The sequence below is a fragment of the Neofelis nebulosa genome, chromosome X (genome assembly GCF_028018385.1).
Source record: "Neofelis nebulosa isolate mNeoNeb1 chromosome X, mNeoNeb1.pri, whole genome shotgun sequence".
NCBI classification, from domain to species: Eukaryota; Metazoa; Chordata; class Mammalia; order Carnivora; family Felidae; genus Neofelis; species Neofelis nebulosa.
Genome location: NC_080800.1, coordinates 81857159 through 81883093, shown reverse-complemented (window position 1 = coordinate 81883093; position 25935 = coordinate 81857159). Strand labels below are relative to the sequence as shown.

The 25935-nt window shown below is 40.4% G+C and overlaps 1 protein-coding gene across 6 annotated transcripts in view; it reads left to right on the top strand.

Moving 5' to 3' along the window:
- Nucleotides 1-813: 813 nt before the first annotated feature.
- BTK (Bruton tyrosine kinase) overlaps nt 814-25935 on the top strand; it is a 31899-nt gene continuing 6777 nt past the window's right edge. The window contains exons 1-15 of one of the 6 annotated variants that reach the window (XM_058712195.1): nt 824-970; nt 4490-4591; nt 9090-9260; nt 9810-9908; nt 13135-13203; nt 14760-14841; nt 20882-21010; nt 21323-21390; nt 22327-22514; nt 22941-23003; nt 23579-23633; nt 23914-23993; nt 24157-24284; nt 25075-25149; nt 25629-25800. In XM_058712195.1, the coding sequence (XP_058568178.1) occupies nt 4562-4591; nt 9090-9260; nt 9810-9908; nt 13135-13203; nt 14760-14841; nt 20882-21010; nt 21323-21390; nt 22327-22514; nt 22941-23003; nt 23579-23633; nt 23914-23993; nt 24157-24284; nt 25075-25149; nt 25629-25800 (1409 nt within the window). In that variant the 5' untranslated portion in view covers nt 824-970; nt 4490-4561. Of the gene's footprint in view, nt 971-4489; nt 4592-4612; nt 7205-9014; nt 9261-9809; nt 9909-13134; nt 13204-14759; nt 14842-20881; nt 21011-21322; nt 21391-22326; nt 22515-22940; nt 23004-23578; nt 23634-23913; nt 23994-24156; nt 24285-25074; nt 25150-25628; nt 25801-25935 lie in introns of those variants that run through there. The other 5 variants (XM_058712197.1, XM_058712198.1, XM_058712200.1 and 2 more) reach the window with 5 other exon arrangements.

Here is a 25935-nt window from a genome sequence, read left to right as displayed (position 1 = left end):
TGTGTTTCGAGCCCCAAGTCGGGCTCTATGCTGATAGCTCAGAGCCTTGAGCCTGCTTCGGATTCTGTGTCTCCTCCTATCTCTGCCCCTCCCACGCTCATGCTCTGTTTCTGTCTCTCAATAATAAATAAATGTTGAAAAAAATTTTAAAAAAAGAGTTAATCCCTGAGGCAGAATCTGAAATGGAGAAAATCAACATCCGCAGAAAATGGGGAAGGGCACAGGTCTTTGTCAGGGCTTACATTTGTACATTTTTATCGGTAGAAAAACATGCTTTCTTAGAAAATGACTCAGCAGGGGGAAGTCTTGTCTCTACCTCTCTCAGGCTCTGCACTTTGGGGGTCCCCTTGTGAGCAGTCTCCATCTTTCGTTATCAAGTTTAACTGTGTGACCTTGAATCTCCTCTGCCTTCAAGGACATGAGACTGTAAAGACACTCTTCCTCATTAGACCCTTTGATACATCTTTGAAGGTCTGCATTTCTCCTCTTTCCTGTAAGTCTCCACTCTCTCTGCTGAATATCCCCACAGTTCTTTAAGCATGTCATCCCTTCACCTTGGGGAGGTCAGCCTAATGACCTGTCTGCTCAACCCAGACCCATCTAGAGTCTCACTGTCCCGAGTAATGTTGAGAAGGGTTCTTTCAGAGCAGACTTAAGATAGTAGTGTCAGAGGTCCCAAGCAAATGAAGGGCGGGGACAGCTGGGGGCTGGGGGGTGGTGGTATAGGAACAGAGGCAGGGAACCAGATACCATGCTGCTGAGAAGAAAAAAAAAGACATCGGTTTAAGTCAGGAAACAAAAAAAGGGAACTGAGTGGCTGTGAAAGGGTGGGGTTTGCTCAGACTGTCCTTCCTCTCTGGACTGTAAGAATATGTCTCCAGGGCCAGTGTCTTCTGAGATCGAGTCACACCTTCAAAGTCCTGGCATCTCAATGCATCTGGAAAGCTACCTGCATTAAGTCAGGACTGAGGTGGGTCTGGGGCATGGCAGAGGCTGGGCAGCAGCAACAATTATTTTTCATGGGATCCCTGAAGGCTGGCGAGAAAGCGTGGCTGGTGCCATATCCTCTGCTGGCAGAGAAGGCTGACAGAGGGTGGGAGTGTCATCAGCACAAGGCCCTGGTGGTCCTTTCCAATGATGAGAATGGGATGTAAGGGTCCTTTCCAAGTAGGGTTGCGGGGGGAACAAGAAGAGAAAAAAGTGGCATGAGGTGATCATCTGAACAGGTAGCAAATGTTGGAAATGGGCACCTTGGCAAAACTTGGCAGGAAAGTAATATTGTCGATGGTGGTAGGATAAAAATAAGCCATTTGGTAAAATATTGTTTGCAGACCCAAAATGTATACTTGTGTCACTGAAGCCCTTAGAAGAAGAAAAAGTAGGAGGCAGATTGAGAAGACAGTAAAAGTTCACGTGCCACAATAGGTCCTCAACCTGTGTAAACTGGGGAAAAGCACCGTCTAAACCAGGGTGTAAACTACCTGCCTTGGGCTGCATTGGGCCCATGTTGTCTGGAGTGGGCTGGATTATTGGAATGATTATGTTTGCTCATAATCTCGTGGTAATGAGGGTAAGAGCCTGGGCCAGAAGAAAACAGCCTCAGCCTCAGCCCAGAAAGTGTGGCCAACCCCTGAGGTCATGGGGAAGGTTTTTCCTATTACCATTGCCTGCCATGTGCACAGCTTTCCTTTCTCTTGTCATTATTTCTCCTCTCCTTTTCTCTTCTCTCCTCCTTTCCACCCCCTCCTCCTTTCTCTCCTCTTCTTCTCTCTACCTGTACTCCCCTTTACACCCCCCTTTATCTTATTCATTACCATATTCCCAGAACAGAGTTGTGTTTAATAAATAATTGTTGAATTGCATTGGATTCTTCTTGCCCTTTTCTTCCCCTGCTTTTTTCCATTTTTTCTCTCCCACTACTTTTTTACTACCTTCCCCATAGGATTGTTGTGAGTAGGAACCATGTTAAATATATAAAACAGTTAAAACAAAGCCTGGCAATAGTAAGTACTAGCATCTCCAGGTTTGCTATTATTTTTATTCTGCCTGAGACCTGCTAGTGTCCCCAGAGGGTCTGCCTAGAGCAAATGGTGTGACATTTAGAATAAAATGGATTGCTGACCCTGATCAAGACATCCTTGGGTGGGCTATTAGACTCCAAAGGGAATCCTTGTCCCATATCCTGGTCACTCATTTCTCCAAGCTCAAAATCTCAGTGCCATGCTGTGCATTTCCAGAGGCAGGCCAGTAGCAAAGCCTAGAGGCAGGGGTCTATAAGGCTGTGGGACTGTCCTCTGTGCTGTTAGTTGTGTGCTAGTTCTACTCTTTCCCTCATTTTGCATGCCAAGCCCCTGAACTAAGGGTGCTATAGCCTCTCTGGAGCCTCAGTTATTTGATAAAACAGTGTCACCCTCCAAAAAAGCCACAAAATGCAAATACTCATGGAACGTAAAGCATTATACCAAAACAGTATCTCTTAAGGCTAGCCCTGTGTGCTCTATTCTGACCCCCTTTATATTCAGACTATTTAAACTGTTTGCATTAAAGTACAAATTCCTGTTGTTCTTGACCAGTGATGTGTTTGCCTAGAATCCTTTGTAAACTCTTTATGGTGAGAACTAATGCAATTTCCCATCTGCTTCTAGGGTCTCAGTGCAATTTGAAATTATCAGCACTATGATTTACTATTTCCATTTGAGCAAATTTCCTATAGAGATTTTCCTTTCAGTGGACTAGACTCATACCAGGAAGTGACTTAGTATAAGGGGAAGATATGCCTTTTGAAAACCAGTTTGGATGTTCTCCAAAGAGCCATCAGATACTTGCTGCTTTTTGCCCAAAGATGCTGTATTGAGATCAGATTGATAACTCCTGGGAATAAGGGAGAGCTAGAATTTTCAGTAAGTCAGTGCTCAACAAGAAGCTAGAGACAAGACCTTGACATAATTCATCCCAAAGCCTCTTGGTTATGCAAATGAAGCCATCAGGGGATGGGGTGAGAGAACTCCTCTGAGGACTCTGAAACAAATGGGCCACGTGTGACTTTCAGTTTCTATAGAGGTTCATGTGCACTGAGGGAGGGTGTTGGAAATACAAAAGCCTTAATTGCAGGCTTTTCTTCTCACTCTCTGAGAGCCATCATCAGAGACCCTGAGAGTTATTGTTGGTTATCTGAACCTCAGAAAGATCACTGCCTTTCTTCCCTAAAAGAAAAATAAACGGTTGTCAATATAGCTCATCCCTAGAAGAAAGAAATTCTGGAGAGTCAAGATAAGTTAAACTGTACCCAACTTGGAGGTTGGAATACACTGGAGTTCAAGATCACTGGCTCAATGAAAAACACAGATTAGTCTGCAACAAAAACAGAGTATAAAACTGACTAGAAATGGAGCAGAAAATAAATAAAGGAATGGGCAAGCAGGCTCTCAAAAGCTAATATCTGGAGTGGAAATTGGTAAAATGTTTCTGGAAACTATTTTGTCAATGTATTTCAAAATGCAAAATGCATATACTTTTTAACTTGGTGAATGATGCTTATATAGAGATCGTAATATCATGGAAAGATAATCAGGAATACTGTTAAACAAGACCTTTGGATATTTTGGGGAAAACGTGTGTTGGTCGGATGGATAGCTAGATAATGTTAAGAAATATAAGTAAACTACAAATTGCATGTGCAGTATGATCTCAAATATAAGAAAAATGCACAGGAAAAATGGAAGTTAATATGCCCAAATATTAATGCCTTTGGATAGTGAGCTTATAATTGATGTTTTCTTTTTTAATATTCTTGTAAAATTAAAAAAATTTAATGTTTATTTTTGAGGCAGAGAGAGGGTGATCATGGGAGGGGCAGAGAGAGAGAGGGAGACACACACAGACTCTGAAGCAGGCCCAGGCTCCAAGCTGTCAGCACAGAGCTCGGCACGGGGCTCAAACTCAGGAACCACAAGATCATGACCTGAGCCTAAGTCAGAGGCTTAACCAACAGAGTCACCCAGCCACCCCTTGAAACATTTTTTATAATGAACATGTGTTATTTTGATATTGAAGGATAAAATAAATAAAATATTTAAACCAGGGAAAACAAAAACTAAACCGAAAAAGAAGGCCAAAGGGCCACTCAAGTCTGGAGTGAAAGATGGAGACCCCAGTAGTCACCCTGAGAGCCGAGGGACAGTGCTGAAAGTATTACCACCAATCTGATGTTGAGTGCAGACTTACAGATTATCTACCTGGCTCTCGTGTAAAATATTAACATGAAGAACCAGAAGAACCAGAAACCTGAGACCTCTTGGAGAGGACTATAGCAGATGAGAATTTCCCTGGTTAACATGCAGCCAGAAAACTGATTTTGGCTAGAGGACTTCATCACAAAGCTCACCCCTTATAGTGCTGAGCATGAAACTTATCAAATAATTTTCTTTGGTGCTTGAAAAGAGCTTCTTGGGAACTTAGCAAGAGCAATTAGGTTTCTTTGTTGCTACAGTTATATTGGAAAGAAGACTTCTCTTCTGGTTCCAGGAAATTCTCAGTGAAAATCTCAATCAGGACCTATGATATGCTTCTTGGAACTGAAAAGAGATTTTTGGTGAGCTAAATTTAGCCCATGATACTCTACTCTAATTTCAGACAGTTGATAATTCTACCAGATTTCATAGTAAAACATCAGGAAGATAGGACTGAAATGGAAAGAAGGGATAACACAAAGCACATAGGCCAACAGATAAGCCAGACCTGGGTTTGCCACTTTGCGTAACTGAGAATTCATTCTTAGAGTGGAAAACTATGATCACATGTACAAGGATGTCCATGGCAGCATTGTTTATAATTGAAAACAATCAACCTAAATATCCATCAGTAGGAGAATGGATAAATAAAGTGTGATGTACTCATCATATAGAATACTTTATGTGTATAAAAATAGATAAAAATGTGTGAACTAGAACTACCAAGGAAAATAAATCATAAAACATTAAGCTGAGAAAAATGCAAGTTGCTGAAGAATGTGTACCACTTGTATAGAAACGTAAAACATGCAAACCAATACTAAATATCTTTTATGGATATTTACATATGCAGTAATAATATAGACTCATGCCTAGGAATGATGAACACAAAATTCAAGATATTGGTAACCTCTGAGGAAGGAGGGGATTGATTGTAGAGGAGTATACAAGGAGGTTTTGACTCTATGGATGGTATTTTATTTGTGAAAAACATCAGAAGCAATTATGGCACAATGTTGGGATTTTATAGAGCTAAGTGGTGCATTTCTAAGTATAGCGTTATTCTCTGTACTGTCTATTTGCAACATTTCATAATATAAAAGAAAGTACATTCAATCAAAATTTTGTATTCACAGTGTGCAGTAACAACCCTAGGGACAAAGAGTGGATGGGGGTTCAACTTAAATCCTGTGTTTTTATCTCATCAACAATGAAAAATCCTGAACTAGTTAGGATCTCCTTGTGAAAGATTTAAAATGTAAGAAAATCTGGTAGGACTAAGAAGAGTCCACATGTGGGAAGAAGTACAGTTGAAAGTTAATAGGGATAGATCATCCTTTCTAGCATGGAGGATTATTGCAGAGGAAAATGCCCCCAGGGTCCTGTACTCTCTCTTATCCCCTGAAATTACCACCATTTCCTCTTTTGCCAAATGTTCCTATAAGATGCAGAAGGGTCTGTCCCAACTACTCTTTGATGATAGCCAGGGGGTATGACAAGGTGCTGAGGTGGATAGCACCACAACTCATTGAAGGCCAAAAAAAAAATCCCTCTGGGAGGCAGTGAGGTCGGTGTCACAGAACAACAAGGGCTGTGGATTCACAGATGGATGAGGTTGGGCAAGTCACACAACCTCCATGAGTCTCACTTTCCTCATCAGTTTGTTGTGAGAAATAAATGAAATAATGAGTATAAAATGCCTGATAGGTAGACTGCATTGAGAGAAACAGGAGTTCCCTTCCATTCCCCTGGGAGGAAAAGGGAATAGACAGACTCTTGGGGCAATTAATTAATGCTTTAAAGGAGAAATAAAGACAGAATGATATTTCTTGGATACTCTGGCTAAGTAGCTATTTGAACTATGACTGACTGGGTATTTCTAATTAGCATCTCCTGGACTCTTCCCAATCATAGGCAGGCTGTGTAGTCTTCTGAACATTGCTCTGGTGTTGTTCCTAATAGTGTTTACCTCAGCCTGAGCGATAATAGGACCAATGGTGGTTTAGTGTACCCATCCTGTAGGAGCTTTTCATATTAGTTCCTTAGGATAGTGCAGTTTGTAAGATGGCTGAACTCTTACTAACAAGCACCCACTTTTTGAATTCTGCTGCTCCATAGGGAGCTGGGAGGCTGCAAACGGTGTCCACGTGAAAATCCTTGCATTTGTAGTTTAATAAAGAGAACATAATACTGGAATTCTAAATTTTAAATGAAGAGTTCTGTGTCTTTCTTTTACTTTTCCTCCTCTTTCTTTATATGAACAGCAGTATGTATGTGTGTTTGCGTGTGTGTAATATTCATGTCACTTCCGGTTTCCACCCCCCACCCCCACTCCCTGAGTGAACTGGAGGGTCACCCTCACTGTGCATCTTTTGTGGTCAAATTGACTGTCAGCTTCAGAAATAGTTAGAAAAAAAACTTAGAACCTTCCACAATAAGTACCTAAAGAAGTTGTAACTGCCCTCTAAAGCAGAGTGTCCATCACACACCAACATTCAGGAAGACATAAAGGACAGATGTACCTTCTTTCACATTATTGGTGGATGGATCAGTGATGACTAAGGAAGAACTACCACATTTTCAGGCTGTGTGTGCAGGGACTGGATCACAAGGAATAGGAGGAAATCTGCCAAAGAGGGTGCAGCTAGCCCTTAGAAATCCTGGTAATCCTTTAGGTTAATGATGTAGAGGTAGAGGCCATTTCACCCCTTGCTCGAAGGGGTGATGGCTAGTGAGAAGCTTGCTTACTTCCTCATACTTAGACCAACACTAAACCCTAACCAAACACAGACATTTGAAAGAGAAGAAGGCTTCCTCTTGTACAAACTTGATTTGTTCTAAAAAGAAAAAGAGCAGAGGCAGCTTCCAGAAGGACCTATCTTATAGGAAGTAAGAGCAGACGCCAAGACTGAAGTGGATGGATGCCAGGTCAGAGCAGGGAATGTGTCCATCAAGAGCTTGCAACAAAGCTAAAGGTAAAATGATGGGTGTGCTTTACTCAGCTAAAAGAAGCAAAATTGGATGCAGTTTGTTGGGGTGCTTCTGATCCAATTTACTGGTCAGGCTGCTCATTTTCTTTTATTTTATCTTCTGTAATTCGAATCTTTTTATTGTGAAAAGGTACTTAATTGGAATTCACCATGGGGAAAAAAGTAATATTGTTACAAGGCTCTTGATTAGTGACAATTCTTAAGAATATAGTATTATTACTGGGCTACCGCTACTTCTGGGAAAGTGAATAGTTTTAATGTTGAAGGAAATTTTTGTGGGCTTTGAGCTGAATCTGTGTTAAAGAGGACTCTGGTTGTAAACTTTTATCAGTTTGTCACTCCTGTGAGAGACCATGTGAACCAGGGAGTCAGGGAGCTGTGTGACATGATGTGGGAAAAAGTTTGCTCCTTTGCCTAATTTTTCTCAAAAGATCATTTATAAACCGTTGAATTGTGAACCATTCACAATTTATAAACAATTGAGTTATGAACCACTGAATTAGTCTACCACCAAAAGATAGTAGCATTGACATGGTGGATAAGTGATCATTCTGAACATCTGTGGTGTTCCTTCAACCTATTTTTGTGTCCCCAGTATGATAATAGAACCTTCTCCACCACAGGAAAGAGCAGAACAATGGTGTAGATAGCCTCAGACTTTGATAAAAACCACTCCCTTGCTCTCCTGATGTGAGCAATAATCTGTGCTTCACAGGTATAAAAAAATGCTGATTTTATTTTGCATCCATGGTGCCACCAAAATCATTAAGGACTTTAATTTTTTTAAATGCCACCCCCCCTTAAGGAAAAAACCCACCTGTAACAAATTTGAGAGGGGTTGGTGATTTTTTTCAGCACTTATTTGTGCTCTGTTTTGTGGCAGTATTTATAGTTTCACTTTATCTGTCTAAGGAAGGTATGGAATTAGTAATATACAATTGTGCATAAACCAAGTAAATAACTTATATAAAAATGTGTTTTGTGCAAATAAAAAAATGGTGACTTTTTGTAACTTTCTTTGCATTTCCATACTTCAGTTACCTAAACTGAATCTTTCTGGAGTATTATAAGTTTGGAGAGGGTGAAATAAGTTACTTTTCATAAATAGTCAGAGATGGCATCCATAAGACTAAGTTGCATCACTTTTGTATGACACTGTCTAAAAGAACCAATCTAAGAAAAAAAAAAGGAGGGAGGAAAAACCAAAAAACAAAAACAACTCCCTCCTCAGAAATTGGTTTTCAATTTTAGAACAAAGATTCTATCCTTTGTAGCTCAGCCAGTGGCCGATGGGCAAAATCAGTTGGGCGGCAGTTAGTATATGTCCATACCCGCAGGTGCAGCTTCCATATCCTTATTAGACCCCTCGGTTACAGACCCCAGTGGGACAGTGTTTGAAAAAATTACATTCGCTGTCTAGGAAACTGGGAACTGAAAGTCCAATATCTGCCTCAGTGGAGTTCTGGCACCTGCATTATCCCTTCTGGGAATATCAGAGTCAACAGCTGCAGAGAGGCTTTTGCTGTTAACAGATATCATAAAAGGGTGGTTAGTATAAAGCTGCCTCTAGACATTACCAAGCACACAAATACATGTCATTTGACATCCAGAGCATTCCATTGCCTTATACAAAAAGCCAGTGTATGTGAACTCACAACGTTGAACCAGTCCTCCAATTCAACGTGCATCCATTAAACCTGAAAACTGACAGAGGTGGGGGCTGTAGAAGGAAGATGTCAAGGTAGGAGGAAGGATCTTTGTTAGCTTTGCACATTTCTGTTCCATTTGAAACTAGATGGCCAGGCTGAGGGGAAACCAGGAAGGATGAGGATTAAAGATCTGGGTCCTCAAGAACTTTCATTATCAACAGCACACAAGTGAGTTTCAGAAAGAAGAAGCGATGGCTACAGTGATACTGGAGAGCATCTTTCTCAAGCGATCCCAACAGAAAAAGAAAACATCACCTTTAAACTTCAAGAAGCGCCTCTTTCTCTTGACTGTGAATAAACTTTCCTATTATGAGTATGACTTTGAACGTGGGGTAAGTTTCTCTGCTGTGAAACTTGAGTTTCAAGGACCTGGCCTTAAATCTTCCTTGAGAAGGAAGTAGATCCTTTCTGTTTGGAGGAGGGAGGTGGTAGGGACCTGGGTACATTTCAAAGTAAGGAAAATGTTTCCTATCCTTGAACTAACTATAGCCATGCTGGCACAAAAATTCAAAGGTGCTAAGAAGCCCGCAGGGGTGGGAGGGATGAAATCTTGCCGTGGAATCTTGTAATTGGTTATCATTCATTAAATGTTGAGAATGAAATCCAAGTCTAGAAAATTACTTTCTTAGTTTTTATGGTAAAGCCACACACACTCATCCACTCTTCTATAGTATGTTCCTTTATCTGATAGTCAAAAAATATTAGATTAATAGATCTGGAAGTTTTTTGTTTTGTTTTGTTTTGTTTTCAAAATGACAGGTCCTGATGTAGACTGTGGGTGTCACCTCACTATGTTGAATGATTAGATAACAAAATCTAATCATCTAGTTGCTAACTCAGTCTTAACCTTTCTCCATTTTCTTCCTCATTCTCTTTCTCAGAGAAGAGGCAGTAAGAAGGGTTCAATAGATGTTGAGAAGATCACCTGCGTTGAAACAGTGGTTCCTGAAAAAAATCCTCCCCCTGAAAGACAGATTCCGGTAAGTAGAGGCCATTGTCAGAGCAGGAGTGGAGTGGTTAAGAAACTTGGAACACTTCAGTTCTCTGCAAATAAAATGGTGATGCTGTGCAATATGGTAAATCTCCCTTATAAAATTCTTCACTCTGCCACATATTGGTTATATTGAGTCTCAGCATTTTCCACCCAGATGCAGAACAACTCACTTAACCTTGAAAACTCCTAACACCAATTTTAAGACGACATATCAAATTTTCTTTTTGTTGTAAAGATTTTATTTTTTAAAAATAATCTGTACACCCAAGGTGGGGTTTGAACTCACAACCCTGAGACCAAGAGTCACATGCTCCACCAACTGAGCCAGCCAGGGGCCCCAATATTTAAAATTTTCAAACTGATCAGAGATTATTAGTTTTACTGTCTCAGACACCAGGATCAGATTTATAGGTTTGAGTTAGTCTGAAGGCCAGAATCTAGGGCTCTGAGTCATGAGATTCTTTAATAACTCAAGGTTTAGTCTCCTCTCATTTCCCAGAGGCTCTTTAAGGCATAACACTTACAGATTTCAGATTGAATTTTTAAAAAAATATATCATTTATTATTTTTCCTTATTATAGAAACTCTATAAAATACTTTAAAAAGCACAAAAAGGAAGATAAAACCATGCATAATCCCATTATCCAGGTAAAACAGCTATTGTATGTTGGTATACAGAGTTTCAGATGTTTTTCTCCACTAGCAACACACATATTCATACTAATATGTATGTTATACATTTATTTTTTAAGTCTATTTATTTAAGTAATCTCTACAACAAACATGGAGCTCAAACTCACACCCCCAACATCAAGAGCCACATGCTTTTCTGCCTAAGTGTGCCAGGCACCCATATGTTAGGTATTGAAAACATAGAATCATACTAAACATCTTGCTTTGTAACGTTTTCAATTTAACAATATATGGAAACTTTTCCCATGACAATAGATACTTTTTAATAACGTGATTTTAATGACTATGTGGTATTCTCTATTATGAATATATTGCAATTTGTTTAACTGACCTATTACTACACATTTGTTTCCAACTTGATATTATAACCATGTTAAGAATATCCTTGCATACATCTTTATGTACATTTGCTATTCATTTCCTTAAAATAACTTCCTAGAAGTAAAATATTGTTCTTCCCTTTATTAAATTTGTACAGTTTGGTTATGTTTATATTCTATTTTCTAGAAGTGGAATTTAAATTTCATGCACTCCTACAAGCTATGTATGAGAGTATCTCTATTTCTCTACATTCTTTCCAGTATCAGACATTTTAAATATTTGTCAATTTGGCAGCCAAGAAAAGTGATATTTCATTTCTGACTTATTTTGCAATTTTTTGTTACTCATAAGGTTGAATGTTTATGTCTTACACCTTATTTATATTTTTCCATCTGTGAATTGCCTGCTCATTTTTTTTGCCCAATTTTCTGCTCAAATGTTTACTTTATTCTTAGTACTTTTTAAGAGACCTTGATATATTAAGAGTATTAATCCTTAGAGTGCCTGGGTGCTTCAGTCAGTTGTGTCTGACTCTTGATTTTGGCTTAGGTCATGATCTCACAGTTCGTGAGTTCGAACCCCATGTCAGGCTCTGTGCTGACAGTGCAGAGCCTGCTTGGGATTCTCTGTCTCCTTCTCTCTCTACTCCTCCTCTGCTCATTTTCTCTCTGTCAAAATAAACATTTTTTTTTAAAAGAGTATTAATCCTTTAACTGTAATATGTGTTGAAAATATTTTTCCCAGTTTTTCATTTATCTTTTAATTTTATGGTGTTTTTTACTTGTTCATTTTTACCATACTGGGTTTTAAAGTCTATGCCATCAAATTACTTCATCTTTTTCCTAATGTTTCTAACCTTTAGCATTATATTGGAAAGGCCTTGTCTCCCACAAGATTATACATACACTTATGTTTTTTTTTCTCGGTCATTCATAATTCCATTTTTATATTAACCTCTTGAATCCATCCAGAATTTACTTTGGTGTATGGTGTGAAATAGCCACCTAACTCTCCCTCAACACACATACCAATATTAGTGGTAAAATGTTTGTCCCGGCACCACTGATTGAGTAACCTCCCTTTCCTTGATGGTTTGAAATGCATGAGGTGTTTTTTTTTTAACACGTATGTGCTGGTTCTTATGGATATGTGTCCCTATTGGGTTAAAGGAAGCAATCTCTAATAAGAATTGTCTGTGCAGGAATGTCTTCTAGAGCCACTGCAAAGGACTCCCAGTACCCAAGGAAATCCAAAAGACAGCAATGTATCAATTAACAACCATGCTCTCTTCTTTTTTAAGTTGTTTTTTTTTTAATGTTTATTTCTGAGAGACAGAGAATGAGCAGAGAGAGAGAATACAAAGCAGGCTCCAGGCTCTGAGCTGTCATCACAGAGCCCAACGTGGGGCTCGAACTCACAAGCCATGAGATCACAACCTGAGCCGAAGTCGGATGCCCAACCGACTGAGCCACCCAGGCACCCTTAAGTTGTTATTTTAATTCTAGTTAGCTAACAGGCAGTGTTATATTAGTTTCAGGTGTACAGTATAGTAATTCAATAGTTCCATACTTTCCCTGAGCTCATCACAAGTGCACTCCTTAATTTCCATCACCGGTTTAACCCAACACCCACCCACCTCCCCTCTGGTAACCACCAAATTGTTCTCTATACTTATCTGTTTCTTGCTTTGACTCTCTCTCTCTCTCTCATTTTTTCCTTTGCTTGTTTATTTTGTTTCTTAAATTCCATATTGAGTGAAATCATATGTTTTTTGTCCTCTGTCCAACTTACTTTACTTGGCATTATACTATCTAGTTCCATCCATGCTTCAAATGGCAAGATTTCACTCTTTTTAATGGATGAATAATATTCCATTGTATGTGTGTGTATACACACATACACATCTATATGTCTATATCTATATCTATATCTATATCTATCTATATATCTATATATCACATCTTCTTTAACCATTTATTAATGGATGGACACTTCAGCTGCTTCCATATCTCAGCTATTTAAGTAATAATGCTATAAACATAGGGGTGCATGTGTCCCTTTGAATTAGCGTTTTTGTATTCTTTGGGTAAATGACAAGTAGTGCAATTGCTGGATCATAAGGTAGTTCTATTTTTAACTTTTTAAGGAACTTCCACACTGTTTTCCACAGTGGCATGTGCTTTCTTCTTTCATTGCAGAGAAGGGGTGAAGAATCCAGTGAAATGGAGCAGATTTCAATCATTGAAAGGTTCCCTTATCCCTTCCAGGTAAGGTATTTTCTCTCACCAGCTCTCAAAGGTACCTGTAATGTAATAATTAGGGATGGGGTGCAGGGCACAGTGAAGAATACTAGGTCCCAGTGAACAGAAGTTGAGGTGGATAAGGACACTCAAGTGAGAAATGACACTGACATGGGCTAAGAGTGTTTTTTTTTCTATTTTCCCAATTTAACACAGTACCTTTTAGTCCCTACACCTCAAAGAGAATCCATAATGGCAGTAATTGTATTATGGCATGTCTTGTCTATGGTAACTACATTGAGAAAGATGCTCTGTTGAGTGAGCATTTCACTTCCTTCTGGTTCTGCCTATCTGTCTAATGGTGGTCATGTGGGTTGAAAAGACAGAAAAGGGGAGGGAAGGAGTAGTATTAGGAAGTTCCGTATGGGGAAGGCTTATTAGACTTATACATAAACCTAAATTCTATTCAAGTCTGAAATAACTGAAAAGCCACATAGATATCTGTTTCATAGGTGCATTGTAATCCATGAGGGAGAGCAAGAGCTTCAGATTCAACCTTCAGTTTGGCTTGCTTACATCCTGAAAACTCTGTAGGTCATATGTTGTGAATATAGCAGCCTCTGCAAACAGTGAAAGCCAGAAAAGGAAGTGGAAAGTCTCAGGGGAGGGGGCTTTCTGTCATGGATTTATGAGCACAGCAAGACTAACAAGCAAAAAGAAAAATTTGCAAGGATCTTGTTCACATCCTTGACTGTATCAAAATTTACAAAACCTATGAAGGAGGAGTGTTTTAGACATCGTTTTTACTACTGTTGTCTTTCAACAAGATGATGTTGTTTGGCTGGGCTAGTGGATAATACCATTAATTAATTCAAATTAATTTACATTTGATTTCAGAATCCAATGTGTAATGTCTGTGAGGATTGGAACCACATGTTTCATGCACCTCTACAATACCTAACACAATGCCTTGTACATGTGAAGTTTTTAAAAAATACTGTTTGATTTGATGACAATGCTTAATATATACTTTACTCTTTTTGAAGTAAATATATACTTTACTCTTTTGTGGTTCCAAACTTGGTTTATTTTGGCAATGGGAGGCCACTAGGGCATGGGAGGAAAATTAGCTCTGAGTTAAAATTTTGTTACATATTATGATCCATATGTACCGATGAAGACTTAAGTTATACAAATCATTACTTCAATTCTCTCCTATACAAACACAAAGTTTAATAAGATCATAACATATTCTTTGTTGGATAAACACAAATCCTGTCTCCATCATGAGTAGAGGGAAATATTATGAACTATGTTTACACACAAACTGAAACACAGGTCAAGAGGATCTAGGACCATTTAAAAAGCTAAGAGCCCCTAAGTCCTACTACCCTGGATATTAATTGTTCAGGAATTTATCAGACAGTTCACATGACCCCAGCTCCACTGCTGACTGAAGACCCTAACTTTCTTTGTTTTCCACTATGAATATACAAAGTTGCAGCTTAAGATTATTTCTTTCAAAAATTTTCTTCTTTTTTTCTGAATCCTAACTGCTGAAGTCTGTGTGTCCATTGCCTCAGGTTGTATATGATGAAGGGCCTCTTTATGTCTTCTCCCCAACTGAAGAACTGAGGAAGCGTTGGATTCATCAGCTCAAAAATGGTGAGAATTATTTTGAAAATAAACTAGTTTTCAAAGAAAGAAGGGAAGAAAGTAGAGGGAGAGGGAAAGGGAGAGAAAGAAGAGAGAAAGGAGCAGGGGGACAGGGAAAGAGAGATGGAGGGAGGGAGGAAAGGAGAGACTAAAGAAGAATGGATGGAAGGAGGGAGGCGACAGAGAAAAAAGAGAAGAGGTGGAAGAGACAAAAGGAAAGAGAGGAGGGAGGTGGGAAGGAAGAAGACAGGGAGGGAGGAAGGAAAGAAGACGATAAATTGTATTTTATCCAATATTAGTGATACAATTGAGTTATTAAATTCCTTTCCTTCCATTATATGAATAAAAGATAACGTACTAGACAAAGTTTCAATGCAGTTCCACCATTATCTCTCTAGTGCAATTCTGTAGTTGTAGGCACCTCTATTTCCCTATCTATAAAATAGTCCCACTCTTTCCACCAACTATAAGGGTGGTATGGCATTCAATGGTTATTGCAATATTTCAAATCCTAAGTATAAAATATCTAGTTCCCAAAACTTAGATGATTATGAGAATGCTTGAAGTCAGAGCAGAGAAGCTTCTTCCAAGCCCTCTTCTGACACTAATAAACTGGGTGACCTCTGGCAAGTAGGCCAACAAGCTCCTTTTGAGGCTTAGTTTCTTCTTCTGGAATAGAAATAATAATGGTACCTGCCATACCTACCTCCAGGGTTGTCTTAATGATCAAATGATATAATGTTTATGAAAACACATGGAAAACTATAAAACACTGTATAGGAAAGCATGGTACATCTCTTTCATGGGTAAATATTTTCTAAGGAATTATTTCATGTTCCTTGTTTTGTGAGGACTTAAACTTGCATAGTTTCAGCATTTCACAAAGACCATACAACATGCTCAGATAAACTTGACTCTAAAGTCTTGCAGCACAGGATGCATGCACACATATTTGTGTGTATATATAGCCACATGTCAAGTGACTGAGAGATTAACTGGTTGAGTTGACATCAGGAAAGGCTGCCTAGAGAAACAGGAAGGATGGCAGACTGATAACAGCATGGTTGGGTTATTGCACGACAGCCCTTTTTGTTAACATTTAGATTCTGATATTCGGCGGCTCACCATACCACCCTTATTCACTCCCTTGAGTGCAAGTCTGATTGGCCAAAATAAAAATCACCAAATCTTTCAAGCTGAAAGAGGAGAAGAGAAAGGAAGAAAGGGGTCATTTATTGTATTCTTGCTATGTTCCATACACCAAGCTAGGTACCTTATATTTATTGTCTCATTTAATTCTCACAGCAACTGTGGGTTAAAACAACAATAATAGGGGTGCCTGAGTGGCTCAGTCGGTTAAGTGTCCAACTCTTGGTTTCGGCTCAGGTCATGATCTTGCAGTTCATGAGTTTGAGCCCTGAATCGGGCTCTGTGCTGGCAGCGCAGAGCCTGCTTAGGAATCTTTCTCTCCCTTCCTTTCCCTGCCCCTCCCTGGCGTGTGCTGTCTCTCTCTCTCTCAAAACAAATAAATAACTAAATAAATAAATTTTAAAAATAAAAAAATAACAACGCTTAATAAGCACTTATTATGTACCAGGCTCTGTGCCAAATGTTTCAAATGTATTAGCTTTTAATTCTCATGATAAGTTTATGAAGTATGTATTATTCCCCTATTTATATATGAGGGAACTGAGGTTCAAAGAGGTTCAGTAACCTGCTCATGGTCACATTCATGGGCACACTTGATGGTAAAGCCTGGAGTTTTACCATATCCCTAGGTCTGAATGACTCCAGAGCCTAAGTTTAGTACATAGTTTCATGCTGGTTTGTTCTCAAGCCCAGAAGTTATACCTGTAGTTAGCTGCAAGATATTCTAGAGTAAGGCCATGTTGAGATGGCAAATTGGTGATATCTTATACCACAAAGTCCAGTTCTTGGGATTTTGGGGGGGGCATGTTTTGAGGTAAGAGGTCTGCTTTAGCCCTAGGGGTACAAAATGAGCACACAGAAGGCATATATGTTTGTATTTCTTTGGTTTCTCTCCACAGTGCCTAATACAGTGACTTGAATGCAGAAAGGGACCAATGGTTATGCTCACTGATTTTTCTGTAAGAGTATACAACCACCACTAACTAGGGCTCCATGTTGATGGACAGCTAGGAGTTAGTTTGGAAATAGGGGAAAGTGGGACATACTGAGCAAGAACCAGAAGAGAAAAAAAAGTGACACATGCAAGTTAGTAACTCCCTTACACTTAAACTACTAATTTCAAAACCAGTCATAAGTTAGCCTAACAAATATTTACTGAGTGTCCACTATATTCAAGGTATTAGCAACGACTGAATATCCAGTGTGTGGGGCGCCTGGGTAGGTCAGTCCGTTAAGGGTCTGACTCTTGATTTTGCCTCAGGTCATGATCTCACAGTTTGCGAGATTGAGCCCGGTGTTGGGCTCTACACTGGCACTGCAGAGTCTGCTTGGGATTGTTTCTCTCTCCCTCTCTCTCTGCCCATCTCCTGTTTGAGCTCTCTCTCTCTCTCTCTCTCTCTCTCTCTCTCTCTCTTTCTCTCTCCTGTCTGTCTCTCTCTCAAAATAAATAAATAATCATTAAGAAAATAGAAAAAAAGAATATCCAGCTTGTAAACTTGGCTTATTAACTCAAATGGCAAACATAATGATGATTATGCACTACTATTAAAGTTCATTAGGTAAGTAAAACTACAACAACAGTAAAAATAAAGCCAAAACAAATAGAAAACACTACCACTTGAGTTGGGTTATTAGTGTGGATAGGTAGTGTGGGAAGGTACAATTTTGCCTTCTCTTCTCTTGTGTTTCTGAAGGCATTTCATTTCCAGTTGTTCTACACCTGGGTGTATGTCTTCTTGAACCTGCTTGGGCTGACAACATGACCCAAAAAAGTAGGCAACTTGCAACAAAATACCATAGTTGCTGGGGGATTTAGGTGCAAGTCGTAACAATACCAAGACAGCCCCAGGTTCTGCAATGCCAATTGTGAGATAATCTAGGAGGCATAAAATCCTACTCTAGGGATAAGTTATCCCACTGTAGGATAAAATGCAGCAGTTGAAAATCACTGGCATGAGAAGGAGACTTCATCTGAGTACTGGCTACCTCTGCAGGGTTATTGGCTATTAAAGTGCCTGAGGGAGCCTTCTGAGGTCCTGGATCAGAGTGGTGGTTAAATGGTTGTAGACAAATGTGGCTAGTTGTATATCTTAGATTGCACACTTCATTATGTGTAAGTTACACCTCCATTTAAAAGTAGGGCTTCAGGTACCCCATATCCAGCTGCCTTCTTTTTTCAGTGGCACTTTCCATGCAGAGATTGTATCCCTGAGGACTTGGGCTCTCTCCTTCCATTTCCTTGAACACAACAGTGGGCACTTTAATGTTATAGCACCACAGATATGTGTCTACATTCACTCTAGAATATTGGTTTGGACAAGCTCAATAGATCCTCTCCTAATTGCAACTTCAAAAATAAGCAAAAGTCCTGACCTCACCAAAAATGAAAGAAAGAGTGGTATTGACAAAACTGCAACAACTAATATAGGGAGGAAGAACTCATTCATAATGAAACAGAATTTTAGACATTATCCTGATAAATATGAACATGAGAGACCAGCCCATCAAGTACTTGGAGAAAGTGCACCAACCATTAGTGCTTCCCAGACAGAGTTGGCCCTATGCATTGGTGAAGTAGTCTTTCCTGGCCCTCTCACTTGGACACTGTCTTAGTCAGCTCAGGCTGTAATAAAAAATACCATAGACCAGGTGGCTTAAACAACAAACATTGATTTATCACCATTCTGGAATCTGGGGAGTCCAAGATCAATATGCCAGTGGATTTGGTTTCTGGTGAGAACCCTCTGCCTGGCTTGCAGAATGGCCACTTTCTCCCTCTGTTTTCCTATCGCAGAGAGAGACAGAATCTATCTCTCTTGTCTCTTCTTATAAGGGCACTAATCCCATCATGAGGACTCCATTCTTATGACCTAATTACCTCCCTAATCCTCCATCTCCTAATACTATCGCATTGAGTGGCTTCATCATATGAATTTCAAGGCAGGGGGGACATAAACATTTAGTCCATAACAGATAAATGTTTTTGAAATTCCCTCCTAGGTAGCTGGAAATTCCAGTTCTGGATTAGCCAGCAAGAGAAAGGGTATAATCTTCAAGGGACCCTGTAAGAGGCAGGCATTATTTAGGAATGTAGGGTGAGTTCCTAATGAGTGTTCTGTAGGGAGAGAGGGAAGAATGCATTATGTGCCTTCATCTGCATATTAGCATAGCTTCGTTTTGTAGAGCAGCCAGTTATTGGTTAAGAATTCTTGGCAGGTCTGCCAGTGTGCAGGCCTGCACCAGAGGGCCTTCAAATCCCTGGGTGAAGAGTAATGGTGGGAGGAGGGAGGGGCAGAGAATGGAGGTAGTGAGAGTGATCAGTCCTGGCTGACATCTGGAATGTTGTTCAGAATTGCCAGTGCCTGGTAATAATAAAAGACAGACTTTTGGTTGGTTTTACTAGTGTTTTAAAATTCTCTAGAGACAATTCAGCCCCTTAGCTTGCACCTCCATCTGACTAGGTCCCACCACCCTGTACCTGGTACGATGGTAAAGGGGAGTGCTGAGAGAGTAAAGGACGAGGTTAAGCAGGGAACAGTGGTTAGAAGTCCTCCAATCCATGTTTACAAAAGCATCACAATAGTACTTTAAAAACACCAGCACTTTTGTTCATTTGCCTGTGAAATGCACCTGGCCACCAGAAGTTCTAGGCTTCCCTCAAAGTCTTAAGTGAATGAACGGAGTGAGACTAGCAAGCTCTTAAGGACTTGAGTTGGTCTCTACAGAGGAAAAATTTCCCTTGTTTTTAAAAATTTTTTTTAATATTTATATATTTTTGAGACAGAGAGAGACAGAGCATGAGCAGGGAAGGGGCAGAGAGAGAGGGAGACACAGAATCTGAAGCAGGCTCCAGGCTCTGAGCTGTCAGCACAGAGCCTGACGTGGGGCTCGAACTCGTCAACTGCAAGATCATGACCTGAGCCGAAGTTGGACGTTCAACCAACTGAGCCACCCAGGCACCACTGCCTTGTTTTTATCTTAAAAAAAAAAAAAAGTTACATGGGCTTCTCCTTAGCAGTAAAGGCTGAAATGTGCAAGTCCTCAAATGTGCATATTTTTAGACCAGCCAAAGTCTTTTTGTCCCAATGATAGCTATTGTCAATTATTTCAGTTGTCTTTGCTCTATCTGTTATCTGACAACTTGATCCCATGGATGACTTATCTAATTGACTTCATGCTCAGGTTCTTGAGATGCCACAATATTAAAAACAGTAATACCAATTCCTCCTATCTGCAAACCACTCTATTCTTTGCAAAGTACTTTGGCTTCTGGGAGACATTTTGAACCTCATGACTCTGTGAAGGAAATGGAGGTGCTGTGTTTATCTCCCACAATGAGCTGAACCCACCTTGGTGGCCCTAGGAAGACCGGAACCATGTTTATTCTAGAGGCAGAATCACTTCATTTGCTCCTGAGCTCCATTCTATTGTCTATTCTATGAACATGGAAAGCCTGATGCAGATAATCTCACTAAAGTAGGTATCGCTAAAAGACCACTCAGGTAGCTGGGACATTGGCATGTTGAGAACTGGAGTGAGTTTGGCATGGGCTTATTGTTTCCTGTATCTGGAAAAGAACACCATAATCAACACGTTGCCTTACAGGAATATTGTAATGGTTACTGGGAAAACAGAGAACATATATATTTTGTTGTTGTTGTTCTTGGGCTCTGGACACATAGATATTCTTACCACAGTAGTCAGGAGATAGTCATCATGAGAGACCACTGAAGAGGACTGCACAAGAACTCTCCAAGAACAGGGATATGAGCCAACTGGTCCTGAGGAAGGGGCAGTTGTTTAGAGCTCACCACTAACCTTAGTCAAAGAGGAAAACATGCAAATGGTGGATTCTTTGGAATTTCAGATGTGATCTCTCTCTCTCTCTCTCCCATTACAGTAATCCGGTACAACAGTGATCTGGCACAGAAATACCATCCTTGCTTCTGGATTGATGGGCAGTATCTCTGCTGCTCTCAGACAGCCAAAAATGCTATGGGCTGCCAAATTTTGGAGAATAGGAATGGAAGTAAGAGATCTTATCAATATAATTTCTCCCTCTTTTGACCCTATCCACCACCCTTTCAAGGGTCTGTCAAACCCAGGTTTGTATATTTTGCCCACTACACAAAGGGGCCTGGGAGAGGGGTTTAGCCGGGGCCAAAATCCTGCTGGCACTCTGCTGTCCAAGCTGTGCAACCTGGTACAGGGCTGTACGCACTTAGACTTTTTCTAACTTTCCTAAAGGTAATGTATACAAAAGCTAAGTTCCTAATCAAATCTGTCCCTGGGCCCTTTCCTAAGATGCATTCTATATCAAAACTGGTTTCTTACTTTGTAGGTTTAAAGCCTGGGAGTTCTCACCGAAAGACGAAAAAGCCCCTTCCTCCCACACCTGAGGAGGACCAGGTATACAGGGAAATTGGTGCTGCTACTGTTTAAATAGAAACTTACAGGGGCACCTGGGTAGCTCAGTCGGTAGAGCATATGACTCTTGATCTTGGGGTCATGAGTTCAAGCCCCATGTTGGGTGTAGAGATTAATTTAAAAATAAAATTAAAAATTAAAAAAAGAGAAACTTACAGTCACACCCTGAAAGCACACCAGTCTTAGAACTCCCAGGGGACTTAGTAATGTTAATTGGTGTTCTTGAGGAAACATGGGATTTGTCCTAATTAGGACTTCCTATTCAGTGGTAAGATAGAGGGCTATTGCAAAGCTCTTGGCAATGATTTAATCAAATCACCTGTTTAAAACAAAACAAAGCCTGATATTTTTAAGTGAAAAATATTTTCAAACATAGAGTTGTAAGAATTTAACAGTGAATACCCATATACCCAATACTTGATCCTACCACTAATATATTATTATTGATTTTTTGGTTATTTTTTAAAATCCAAAAACCTCTTTCTCATATTTTATGAGTAAGCAGGGCAGGAGTTATTATGCTCATTTTACAAACAAGGAAACTAAGATTTGGAGCCACTTAGTAGATCCATGTACTAGTTTAATGCCAAGGTTTCCACATCATGACTGTTCATGGTTTTTGTCTGGGAAGTTTTAAAATTACTGGTGCCTGGGTCCCATCCCCAGATATTTTGACACTATTGATATAGGAAACAGCCTAGGATTATTAGCCACTCTCTAGATGATTCTGATGTGCACTCCAGGCTGAGAAGCCAGCATAGATACTTGAAAACTGGTTGAATAAATGCTGAATAAACATTTTTTTATTCCTGATTTAGGTTAGACTGGTGTCTCTAGTAAGCCTGAGAGTTGGGGGAGAAGAGGAGAGGGCTTGATATCTAGCCAAAATCCCCTACTTTTTCCTCCTCAACTACACAGATCTTGAAAAAGCCTCTGCCCCCTGAGCCAACAGCAGCACCTGCCTCTACAAGTGAGCTGAAAAAGGTTGTAGCCCTTTATGATTACATGCCAATGAATGCAAATGATCTACAGCTACGAAAGGGTGATGAGTATTTTATCCTGGAGGAGAGCAACTTACCCTGGTGGAGAGCGCGGGATAAAAATGGGTGAGTCCACTCCAGCCCTTCTGGAGCCTTGTGTCCACCTTCTCCACACACATGCAAAATCTTGCAGCATGATTCCCCCGTTCAGTATCCCAATCAGAAATTGTTCTTCCCACACCAAAGTGACTATGCTGTCCTGCCAAGTACTTCCCAGAGTGCAGCTCTACTTGTGGCCACCTGTCGGAGCCTACAAGGTCTGGCCCATATGTTGTCATGCGCATATAATCAGTGCTGCACGTGCAGAAGCTACACACTTCACTGGCTTAGCCATGCATCAGTGACATGATCCTCTTTGAGGGAGGAATGTGGTTTATATACCTCCATTTGAGATCTGTTCTGAGCCAGGGGATACAGGCATATCAATCTGTATTCCCCGCCCCTGCCAGGATGGGAAGTATTGGATGATATATCACACTGTCTCCTCTACAGGCAGGAAGGCTACATTCCTAGTAACTATGTCACCGAAGCAGAAGACTCCATAGAAATGTATGAGTGAGTATGCTTATGTTCCCAGCACACAGTCTTCCCAGACGAATGGAATATAATGTATACATTCTTATACTTTCAGTAAAATTTTTATTTTAAGATACTTACTAAAGCCACTGACAACTGGGTCAAATGATGCCACCACCCTAAATCAGTGGGTATGTCTTACCCTCACCCCAAACACTCTTTTCTTTTGAGAGCTGGAGAGGTCATCACACAACCTCACCCACCCAAATTCAGAAGAACCACTCAAAGAAAAGTATTTGACAATTTGATAAGAAAGGGTGAAAACATCAAACTTCTGTTGTTTTCCTTTCTCCCTAATCATGTAAATGGATTATCCTTGAATGTCCTGTCCCTAATCCCTTCCTTGAACCCCTTTGCCTTTTGTCCTGTGCTCTTCATTTCCAACCAGTCTTTGGGAAAGTGATGCTGTGTGCTATGCACATGATAGGTACTCAATAAATAGGAGTTGATTGAACTGACTGAACCACTGGCATAGACGAGCCGTGAAAGGTGCTCTAACCTCTAAGCTGCTAACCCTGTGGCCTAAGAGCCACTGAAGCATTCTCCCTTTACAGGTGGTATTCTAAACACATGACTCGGAGTCAAGCTGAGCAACTGCTAAAGCAAGAGGTAAATGTGTGACCACAGGAAAATGGCATTCTCCTTGCACAACAAGTGAGGGCTTGCTTCTATCTGTCACCTCAAGGCAAGGCAGTGTCAAGGCTGTCATTTTATTGGGGTGGGGGGGTCGCAATTACACTTTTCAGTATCAAAAGCAATGAGGCTGCAGTTCAAACATGGAACTTGGCAGTAAAATCAAGGCTTCAGTTTTCTCTCAGGTTTGGGCAGGTGGGATGCAGGTGTGAGCACCACTTCCTCCTTAAAGTTAGATTCTTTTTCATTGTTTCAGGGGAAAGAAGGAGGTTTCATTGTCAGAGACTCCAGCAAAGCAGGAAAATATACTGTGTCTGTGTTTGCTAAATCTACAGGGTGAGCATTACTGTTCCAAGGCCCTGGGGACAAAGGGGAGAGGTTCTTTAATAGTGTGCCTCTCCTACTACCTGTGTCCCTTAAACTCAAAATTCACTTCACTTTACTTTGGGTCCTGCTGACACTTGTTCTCAAGTTGCTGACTCAGCACCCACTTCCTTAGGGACTCTCAAGGGGTGATACGCCATTATGTTGTGTGTTCCACACCTCAGAGCCAGTATTACCTGGCTGAGAAGCACCTTTTCAGCACCATCCCTGAACTCATTAACTACCATCAGCATAACTCTGCAGGTGAGTATCAGGGGTACCAGATAAGAAGGGTGTGACAAGAACCAGTAGAAGCAATTCAGGACAAAGTGGTGAGGGGACAAAAAGCCTCACAAAGCAGTGCAAATTAGTTGTGAAAGAAAACCCTTATGATGCTGGGTAGAGGTCTGCATTTGACTGCCAGACTTTGCACCCAGTACAGACAGACTTCTTATTTGGTGACTGAATCTCAGTGCTAAGGAAAGACATAGAAGATACTGGTAACTAATAAATCAGCAAGTATTCATTGAGTTCCTATTGTGTCCTCAGCAGTTTTCTTGATACTGGAGGAGAACACAGTAAAGTTATTAGTCAAGGTCCTTGCCCTCAAAGAACATACAGATTAGAAAATATCAGAAGACAGTTTCTCAGTCTGGTAGGCATTTGAAAAACTGGGAGATTGGTGAGGGCATGAATACATTGAGAAGACTTGCTGCTGTCTGCTATCCCCATGCAAGGCAGTGTCAAGGCTGTAATTTTATGGGGTCCCAATTACACTTTTCAATATCAAAAGCAGAAGTAGAATGTGAGCTAAGCCTGGGCTTGGAGGTGGGGATATATTTAGTTGGGGAGTGTATTTCAATTAGTATTTATCTCTTTTTTTCTGAAAATCCTTTTGTGAAAGGACAAACTTCCAGAAAAATTTGGGCTCGTGAAGATCTTCTGGGATTCAAAATGTACCAGAAAGATAAAGTGTAAGGCTTTAAGTGAGGGTGTGTATGACACCCCACCTCCTACACTGCACCAGCAGCATGACCCTCTTTGTATGTTTCAGGACTCATATCTAGGCTCAAATATCCAGTGTCTCAACAAAACAAGAATGCGCCTTCCACTGCAGGCCTGGGCTACGGTAACTGCTTATTTCTCTAGGGTAGGGTGGACTGATCAGTTGCAAGGACTACCTTTGGCAGACCCAATTAGACCTTGCAGCACATTGTTCTGCACCAGCTGCCTCAAGGAAGATTAAGACAAAGCCAAACAAGTTATTTAATAATTCTTCTTGCCCTAGTGGCTCCTACTGGGACTGCAAAAACAGATTCATAAAGGGATTATTTTTTAATTGTGGTAAAAAAAAAATAACCATAAAAGAATTTTAACAGATTGTCTAGTTTCTCCTTCCTTTATGGCTAATTGGCACCTAAAATTCCAATTCCTTCAACAAGTAACCACCCTGTCCCTGAGATTTTCCCAGGCAAAGAGACATTAGTACTCCTGAACATTTCCTTTTTACCACTTGCCTATTACTACCCCTAGTAGAGATTCTTATCTATTGTAGGAATTATACATACATGACTCCCAAAGAATCGTATCAAGGCTTTGTTGTTATAGGATCATGGGAAATCGATCCAAAGGACCTGACCTTCTTAAAGGAGCTGGGGACTGGACAATTTGGGGTAGTGAAGTATGGGAAATGGAGAGGCCAGTATGACGTGGCCATCAAGATGATCAAAGAAGGCTCCATGTCCGAGGATGAGTTCATTGAAGAAGCCAAAGTCATGATGTGAGTTACAGCCCAAACTCAACTCTCAATCCAGTTGCCGGAGTCTAGGAATTACCAGGACTGTTTCCACTGTGGCTTAAGGTGGCTTAGAGTAGGAGAGATTTGGGACCAGGGCCTGAGGTCAATCTTTGATTG